Below are 9,895 nucleotides of genomic sequence, written 5' to 3' on the forward strand. Positions count from 1 at the left end.
GACGTACAACTTTTAAATTCTTACTGGTCGTAAACCACAACAGACCCCATTTGTCCTGTGGTCCCTTGCCTGAACAAAGGCACAGTAGTTCTATAACTATGGGAAGCAAGCACCTTGTTTTTTCCCTTGCATACATCGCACACAAAGATGGCTGAGCGGTGGCGTCTTGGCAGCGCTCTAAAGCTGATGTGGAATTCCCGCAGAGGCCATGCTGCTGTTATTGTAACTGGCTGCCTGGCTAGCACTGCCTGGCATGTCTGCCTTCTCAAAGCTGCCTAAGTGTGGACTCCAAGATAAAGAGTGTGTGCGTTTGTGTGCGCGACGCATGTAAATGCCTGTCTGTTTGTGTGTGCGGTGTGAAATCAAAACTGCACAATGCAGTTTGCCTCTAATGGTACAGTCTGTTCCAGATTGTTTTGCTTGACCCTGGCCTGCTGTGTGGTGCCGTCTGGCCAGAGAGGGGACCTTCATTTTAAAAGAAGGCTTCACATGAGCATACACAACACACAGTATTATAATTCCCATTATGATGTTACTTTAATAGCGCTTTTCAGTTTACATTGCTTCCTCCATATTTGATTTTCCAGAGTTGTTTACATATCAGGACCTGTTTTACTATGTATGTTTTGTCAGATTTTGCCTCCTTTTGGAAAATTCTTTTTAGAATCGTCAGTGTATAACTATCTATTAATAACTTGACACATCATTTATTGTAGGGAATTACAATTTTGCTTAAAAATTAATGCTTCAAATATTCTATACATATCCAAGACCATCAAATGAGCAAAGACATGCAAATAAGTTTAGCAATATGCAAATTTTCCCTACTTGTAAATAAGACTGGATATGGCTTCATTGTATAGACTGATGAACTGCATCTATTGCTTCATATTGTGATTACGACATATTCTGCTATGCATTAAAAGCACCTTAATGGTGTAACATCAGCGCGAGGTAACATGGTTCAAGCTTTGCCTGAGTAAGCAAAATGAGTTTGCTGGATCATGTGATTCCAGCAGTTCAGCAAAATGTTTGCAGGAAAAAAAAAAAAAAGAAAAGAAAAATTTAAAAATGTGGTCTGTTAGAGGGCTCATTTTTTGTGAAAGAGAACTGGTTTATTAGTCGTACCAAGTGTTGTGGATACATGTATACAGTAGTTTGTCTTCTCCTGCAGCATGATCGAAACTCTACCGAAGGACTTGGGGTGGGGCCTGAGTTAATGCAGCATGGTGTCACATGACTGGAGGCTAAGTAAGAAAGGAAGTGCGGAGGGAGTGGCGTCTGAGCGCCCGGATCGAGGGTCACCCTTGCCGGCCTCACCCCTCAGCTCACCCTTTATTGTGCGCTTTGACCTGCTCCACCCAAAACACAGGGTCAGCAGTTCGGCCGCTGATGGCCAAGACTCCGCACAAGCAGTGGGGTCATCCCTAAAAGCGTCTCAAACACCTGAACGTCCCACGGTGCTCTGAGTGGAAACTTTTTCATCAGCAGGACTGTTTGCTCTGGTCTGACTGGATGAGCGTCCTGCAACACTAGGAGAACACACCTGGTCTGCAGGGAATGCAAGGAGGGAGCAGCGTGTAGGTTTGGCTGCAGCTCTGTCGTGACCATGCTTGCTTGTGTTTTGTAGTGTGATTTTATGATTTAATCATAAACTGTTCTGCTTACAATATACCTAAATGTTGCCGATTGAAATAATGAAGTGTGTTTGGGCCTTCCATGTTGTACTCAGTAACCGCTCAGACTCAAAGCAGCAGCAGAAAGAGTGCTCGTGCTCAGCCAGTCTCGCGCTCTCTCTCTCTCTCTCACACACACACACACACACACACACACACACACACACACGCACGCGCGATTGCAACGTTTTGTCTCACAAATACTTATACACACCACAACACATTTGTACACTCACTCACTGATTAGCTCACTCTCAATTACACTCAAGCACTCAAGCAGAAATGACAATGAAAATAAACACACACACACTCTGTTTCTCGGACACACACACACACGTACCCACCATTATGCAGACACATAACAGGGCTCAAGTGTATGTGAGTATTTGAAGAACTTTATTGCAACACTACAATTTTGTTGTAACATTGTGGCAGTTGAGTGTAAATTATTATTCATATCAGTGGGAACCAAATAGGATGGATGTTTTGGAATCCCTATTTTAGATACACTCTGTATGTGTGGGTGTATGGTGTACAGACAGTTCTTATGTGTGTGAATACATATGGTTTCTTACACACTCAAATCCATCTGGATTTTGGCATTTGATGTAAGAAATGTAGAATGCCTGCCTGCACAAAGTAGCAAAACAAGAGTTGGGACATATCTTAAAAAGAATGAATCTTACTTCTACCAACTGTTGTTCACTTTGTGGGTGGATTTTTTTTTTGTAAACAAAAAATAAATAACCTACTGCTTTATCTCAAGCCACCATCATCGAAACACATTCTAATCCCCCCCCTCTCTCCCTCCCTCTCTCCCTCTCTCTCTCTCTCTCTCTCTCTCCCTCTCTCCCCTTCGCTCATAGCTTGTTTCTTGACCAGTATAGAGCCAGCCTTGTTGATGCACTAAGGAGATTGCTGCGACCTAATGTAAGTGTGTGTATGTGTCTGTGGGTGAGAGTGTGTGTGTGCATGCATGTGTATGCTCTCAGTAATTAGTCATCCTGCAGTGATGAGTGTATTAGAATGGCAGGCTTAATATCATGTAATACGTTAATACTTATGTGCAACTTGAATTGGAGTTTATCGTGTATTTGATGCCGTGGACTAATCATAAAGGACACGACTTCTCCTCCTTGGCCCTGTGATAAGACCTGCTGGTGTTGGAGCCTGAGCAAATGAAAACGTTTCAAAGATAGCAACAGATTTGTATTTATCTCCAAGGTTTTTTTTTATTCAAGTACACCCTTTGATAGTGGATGTCTTTATATTAAAAGGGTAGAGCTGTGTGTGTGTGTGTGTGTGTGTGTGTGTGTGTGTGTGTGTGTCTTTGTGTGTGTGTGTGTATCTATATATGTGTCTGTCTGTCTGTGTGTGGGGGGCAGTGTGTCTGTCTGGTAGTGTGGGTCAGCACATACTGTGCAACCCACTGATCAATGTGATTTTTCATGTTTATATTTACACCTCTGATCTCCTGTGTGCTCTCTCTCTCTCTCTCTCTCTCTCTCTCTCTCTCTGTCTCTCTCTGTCTCTGTGTGTGTGTGTGTGTGTGTGTGTGTGTGTGTGTGTGTGTGTGTGTGTGTGTGTGTGTGTGTGTGTGTGTGTGTCAAATCCACACAGATTTCAAATGAGCTTCTGGTACAGGTCAAAAGTGATCAGGCACTCCATGACTAAGACCTGTATATTTCCTGATAAAGGCAGTATAGTTTGGAATATCATTAATGACCATTGCAGTAGCCAGCAGAATGGCTGTGCTGGCCAGAGCTCTGACCATATTTAGTGAAGCCAATTAATTTTCCATTTAATGACTAATGTGTTATCATAGCCCATGCATCCCCCCCACCCCATTTGCATGCACTTGCACACTCATATACATTCACATACAATCCATAAACACACACACACACACCCTCATATAAATATTAATATAGCAGTAAGAGTGTTTTTTGAAAACATACAAACTGTGCAAGTGAGCTGATCACGCTTGTTTACACATTGTTTGTTCTCACATGTTTGTTTGTTTTGGACTAAGAATCCCCCCTCCCCCATTTAATTAAAACAATACTACGATAAAAAACAGGAAATAATATTTAAAGCTGAAGGATTTCAAAGAAACTTTGAACTTTTGGATAATCCTCTCAGCACCGCTGGTCGTCCAGGGTCCGTTGATCTATAAAGAGTGAGGATGTGCTTCCAGTCATTGATTGGATTAGGTGAGCTTTAATCTTTTTGTTTATTATCTAATATAATACCTGGGAGAAATCCAATAGAACATAATGATGCAAAGCGCCACTCGCGGCGAGCCATTTGATGGTGCGCCTGTGCTGTCAGAGGAGCGGTGCGCGTGCACACCGTCAGACTCGGCTTAGCTCTTCAGTCAGCGTGCGTCACAGCTAGGGGTGAAACCCGGTTAACTTGTTTACAGAGCGAAGAGTTTAGTTTGAGTGGTGCCGCACTGTGTCGAGTGGACAGGAGCCGTCGTGTCGGGGCCTGTTCGGTCGGGGGGGCTGTTCCTACTGAGGTGAAAGTATGAATAAACCTAAAGTAAAGAGTTTTTTTTTGTGTGCGTGTCTGTCTATAGGGAACAGCACTGATATTTGCCCCCACAAGGGGAGATACACTAGCAGAGTTCTGCAGGCTGGCGGAGGACATGGGCCTGTTTGTGTGCCGTTATAACAACTATGACTCACACATATGGGAGATGCACCTGAAGGTGAGTGTAATAACATTTCTGTCCACATCTCTTTTTAAAAACCATTTCTTCAGGATTTCGTTTTATCTAGCATGTGCCATGTTTTAACGAGTGGCAGAAAGTTGAGAACCGTTCAGCTCTTCAGGGCATGTAGAGTAAGCTCCGGGGCCTTTGTGTTTTCCGCCCGGTCAGCGCACAGCAAAATGCCAGCAAGCAGCGCTTCAAACGGAAACCTCAATCTCAACAGAACCCCCCCCCATGGGCCTGACTCTCAGCAGGAGAACAAAGGGCTGCAGACAAAACAAACGGTGACCACTGCCCTCGCCACCGGGTCTGTCTGGGCCCTGGACATGGTGCCGCTGCCGGCAGCCACAGAGTCCAGCTGGTTAACTGGCGCTGACAGGACGGCTATGGCAGCCATTTTTAGCCGCCGAGGAAGCTGCGAGGACCCATTAGGTCCTGCAGGCCTGACGGGCGGCGCTGCCCATGCCTGAAGAAAATGGGTCTGCCAGCAGGGCCCTGACACTGAGTGATTTGGGCTTTATTCCTGCGGCCCTTTGAGTGGCCACTCTGCTGGCGGACGTGGGTGGCCCGAGGCAGTGGAAGAAAAAAAAACAAAACAACAACAACCAGAGAGCTTCCAAGACGCCGAGCGGGTCTTAGTGAATTTAGAGCTGTGGATAGAGGGAAGCGGTAGAGGGAAAGAGCAAACGAGAGGCGGAGAGATGGAGAGAAATGGTTGAAGGCAAAAGAGAAGGAGATTCTGACAGGGGAGGAGTGCCTCTCACACTATGCCTTTAATAGCCTTGCGCAGAATGTCATAATTTGATGGCTAAAGAACCCTTAAACAATACTGAAATGAAGGAGTGAGTCTTTCTCATCTTACTCCGTGGCCTAAGGAACCGTATGATGAAATCAGTTTGAAGGATCATGCTACTTTATCCCCACTGTTCACGTGTAATTCTATTACTACCACCTGAAGTACTCTACAGAGCAGTGGAGAGTGTGTGTGTGTGTGCGCGTACAATGGTAATAAAAGTTGACGATCATCCTGTCACACCCACTGACCTGGTGCACGTGAAGGCTGACCAGAGCGTGCTGAAGAAGAGCTGGGCCCAGCTACTGTCCTTTCCGATGATAACACAGAGGGGTGAGCTGACTGGAGTCAACAGTCCTACTACTGCTGCATGTGTGTGAGAGAGTGAGCGTGTGTGCAGGAGTGTGTGCGAAAAAAGGAGCAACAGAAGCGACATTTGACACTGCACCAAGATTCCCGGAAAGCAGCTAACTGGAGGAACACACTCAACTTTGCTCAGTAGGACAAATCCTGCTTCATCACTATAAGTTCCTTAATGCCAGATATTCACGCGCTGGTTTTTTTTTTTTTTTTCTGTTTGTGCATGCGGATGTCGGCTGTAGTCTCCATCATCCTGGAGACTGAGGTGTCTTCTCTGCCCCCTCACCCCAGACTTCGCTGCTTGTCATGCCCGTGTGGGCGGTGTGGGGGCGGGCAGACGGCGTGGGGGCATGGAGCAGGGAGTGGAGGGCTGCGTGTTATCCTCTTATCCCCACTGTTCTGGAATAGAGCCCCGGCAGCTGGGGGACTGCAAGCTGCCTGATAATGCTGCTACTCCCCCCCCTCCGCCCGTCTTAATCTCGTTACTCAAATGGCGGCGAGGAGAGTCATGAATTTTAATTCCGGCGGCTCTCAACACCTCATACGTGCGCGTCACCCCCCCCCCCCCCCCATCACACGCACAGACGCGTCACACAACCTCCGCACATCTAACGTGAGCCCCTAGTCCTCCCTGCTCCCTGCTGCCAGTGTCTGCTCTCCACTCGTTCACCTGTCACTCGCTGCCTCCCTCCATCCGTCCAGGCTCTGCTGCTCGAGTCTGCTCGTGTCTAGCCGCTGCCTCGTTCTCGCAGGACTTGTTCAGAAGGGGCTGAGGGGATGGTGTGTGTGGCGGGGGGGGGGGGGTGTCGAAAGTGGCAATAAAATAAATGACTTGCACCTCGGCAGCAGCGCGATTAAAACGCACGAGCCGATTTATCCAGCCACCCATGAAGCTGATTAGCAGCCTGTGATCAGGAGGAACAGCTTTGCCTGTTAAACTTTTCACCTTTGCAAGCTTGCCATCTTTTTCTCCCTCTCTCTCCCTCCCTCCCTCCCTCCCTCCCTCCCTCTCTCTCTCTCTCCCTCTCTCTCCCTCTCTCCCTCCCTCTCTCTCTCTCTCTTGCTCTTCCTCAGCTTCATCCACCCTAAGCTGCTTTCTTATGTGACTCGCTAACACTTTATAAATTTCTCTCTTTTTTATGCCCCCCAACTCACTCTCTCCTCACACTCTCCCCTCCCCCCGTCCCACTCTCCCATCCTCTCTCGGGCATGAGATTTGAATGTGAATGTGTTGGTCCCTGCAGTGGGTTTAGTGTTGGCTGGCTGGCCGCCCTGATTACCAAGGGGTCACGGGTTCAACCACCGGCCGCTCTGTAGAGGGGGTGGAGGGAGAGATAACGCACATGAAGACCAAAGGGGTTAGTCTTTCATCTGCCCTTCAACCACAGAGGGAGCCAGAGCGAGCGAGTGTTGGCCAAGAGTGTACACATGTCATGGCAGAGATGGTACTGAGTGAATTTATACACCGGGTGATTTATCTTGAGCGTCTTGTCCAAGAGGACGTCCCACTGTTGATGTGACTTCCTTTTACTTTGTTCTGTAATGATAATGAATGAGTCAGATCAAATGGTAATATTAAAATGTAAATTTGCAAATTATTGATTTATTTTATTACACTGAGTTGCCAGATTACGAAGTATACTCTACAGCTACCTATAAGCTGTCAGTCCACTCTTAGTCAATGACGGGATGTTCTATCATGTGATTTTTCCTGGGGCCTCTTTCGCAAATGGCCTATTTACAAAAAGTAGTTAAAAAAATGCAGTATAGTAAAATGCATGTGCATATACAATCACAGTTTATAGCTCTCTCTCTCTCTCTCTCTCTCTCTCTCTCTCTCTCTCTCTCTCTCTCTCTCACAATCTCACACACACACACACATATATATATATATATATATATATATATATATATATATATATATATATATATATATATAAAATGATATGATTTAATGAAGTCTGTGTATTCATAAGTCCTCCAGATGGTCTTTGGTGGTCAGTCTTCAGACTAGTGGTGTCAGGAATGAGGACGTCTAACTCAGAACTGACTGTAAAATGTATTTCAGCTGACTGAGTTACAGCTATAGAGTGGATGTACTTTAATAAAGTGATCATGAAGTTGCTTCATTAAAAACAAATTTTGGTAATTTCACCACCACTTTTGTCAACAGTGTCTAAAAATAGTATACATTTTACTGGTATACCTGTACTCCCATGAGCTGTGATTGTGCTTGCCTGGAGCTGTCATTTCCTAATGTAGCTGAATTTAAAAGGTTAATGTAGCCTTGATTTTAAATTGTGCTGTTGGGTACCGTTCACTTAAGGTTGCCATTAGCTATATATGAGTTAGTTATGTTACCATAGTGCTGTGAGTTGATTCTTGGGTGTACTTGATTCTCTTCCAGTGTCCAGCCTCTTCAGAGAAGCATCTGCTTGTCAGCTTTCGCCAGGGAGCGAGCCGATTGGCTAGGACAGGGCGTGGCTCTAGGGTGTCGGCCCTGCGCACTGTTTACATCTTGGGTGGTGTTGAGATGAGCCGGTGGATGAGACAGGGAGCAGAATGAGTGGAAGTGGGGTGCAGTTCAGTTGGTGTTTGCATGCTATGGCTAAAGGACAACTAAACCGAGCAGTACCTTCAGTGGTGTCGGTCATCTCGCGGTGTCCTCGCATAGCTTTGTTAGGATCCTGGGTGACCGCTGTTGTCTGATGTGTTTCAGATGAAAAGAGAAGGGCCGGACGTGTATGATGAGAACATCCACTATCCCGTGCTGCTCACGCTCGCTCTCGGACCCAGCCCAGGACTCCTGCCACTGTGACCTCCCGACCTTCACACAATCGGGCCTTTCTTTGCTCCCTTAACCCTAACCTTTTTAACCACATTTTGCGTTTAAGGTTTTTTTTGTTTTTGTTTTGGTTTTTTTGGTTGTCGTTTGGTTGTGACTCTGTGAGGAGAGGGCGGGGGCGTTGACTTCGTGCACATGTAAGTGTGTCTTTTTGTGTATGTTTGAGTTGGTGTGTGAACTGATGCCTGACCTTGTTACTGTGCAATAAGAATGTGTGAACTATTCTAATCACAGACATGGCCTCACAGAACACAGCCATCCTCTCAAGCACTGAAAACGCTGAAGACAGCATAACAGTAATATCATATGATGTCTCAATGAATATTGCCATTTTAAATGCTGGCAAAACATAGTGCTTTTAAAAGGTTTTAACCTATTTAGTGGTTGGCCTACTTATGTACCTCAGAAATAATCATTTTAATGTTACTGTGTTTAACCACAATCTGTTCATCAAAGCTAAAAGCTAGGTGATAAACAGCTATGGTGTAGTGATTTCCAGGGTGTGCTCTGAAACACACCAAAGGCTCAATGGAGGGGCGGGGCTTCTGGATCACTGTGACACAATCTCACTACTCATCGCGAACGATGAGACCTATAAGAATATCACATGCTATACCATACTGTCTGTCTGGCGACTTTGCCATGTTAGATAGATTACAAGAAGACCTTCAACACTGTTCTGTCCTGCAGGGTGTTCCTTGACTGCACCCAGCCAAAGTGATGAGGGGGTCAGGGATGTGAGCTTCACCCACAGCATGGAATACAGGCATTATATCTTGCGTGAGCTGATGTATGGGAATTAAAAATAAAAAGGTGCATTATGGTTTAAATGTTGTATTCCATTTCCAGTGAGCTGGTAGACGTTGACATATCAACTATCACAACAAAATCTAAAATACTTACTGGATCAAATTTTAAACAATTTTGTGATCCTATCTGTCAAGGTATAATGTCAAGATTTTTTAAAGTATTATAATAAATGGTGAAGAAATGTAAAGTGTTGTCAGCTCTTTGTTCTGGGCTAGTTCTGTTTCACTCTATTCACAGCTGCAACAGTTTGAGTTCCCTGCAAATTTTTATGTGGTGATTGTTCTCCTAGACTGTGCTTCTGCACTGTGACTGTATTTGCCACACTCCACAGATGAGTCCAAAGTGATTGTTTTCCACTAATGAGGCAGGTGACTGTGATTAAAACCTTTTTTTGAAACAATTTTGTGTGCTGGGCCCTTTTCTGTTAATATTGTTACATTTGTTATGGATTTGATAGCTACGAGAAACACTTTTTTTTCTTCTCCTTTTGTGTACAAAGGCTATATCCTAGTTTACTTTTTAAATCAACATTTTCATACTTTAATCTTAATTGTATTTTTAAAAAGGAATATATGCCTGTGGACTACTTAAAGGTAAAGATTATACAAATATTTTTGATTGTTCCGTATTTTTCTATCAGTGAATTGATATTTTTCTGAGATCTTTTGAAACTGGAGAATCTGTGTCTAATATGC

The 9,895-nt window shown here is 44.9% G+C and overlaps 1 protein-coding gene across 2 annotated transcripts in view; it reads left to right on the forward strand.

Moving 5' to 3' along the window:
* The window catches only part of camkmt (calmodulin-lysine N-methyltransferase), a 70,875-nt gene extending 61,275 nt beyond the window's left edge, over nucleotides 1-9,600 (forward strand). For both annotated transcript variants that reach the window (XM_027011586.2, XM_027011585.2), the window contains 3 exons: nucleotides 2,543-2,606; nucleotides 4,258-4,389; nucleotides 8,265-9,600. In XM_027011586.2, coding sequence (XP_026867387.2) covers nucleotides 2,543-2,606; nucleotides 4,258-4,389; nucleotides 8,265-8,363 — 295 coding nt within the window. In that variant the 3' untranslated portion in view covers nucleotides 8,364-9,600. The remainder of the gene's footprint in view (nucleotides 1-2,542; nucleotides 2,607-4,257; nucleotides 4,390-8,264) is intronic.
* The last annotated feature ends 295 nt before the right edge of the window (nucleotides 9,601-9,895 follow it).

This window comes from Electrophorus electricus, chromosome 11 (genome assembly GCF_013358815.1).
Source record: "Electrophorus electricus isolate fEleEle1 chromosome 11, fEleEle1.pri, whole genome shotgun sequence".
Lineage (NCBI taxonomy): Eukaryota > Metazoa > Chordata > Actinopteri > Gymnotiformes > Gymnotidae > Electrophorus > Electrophorus electricus.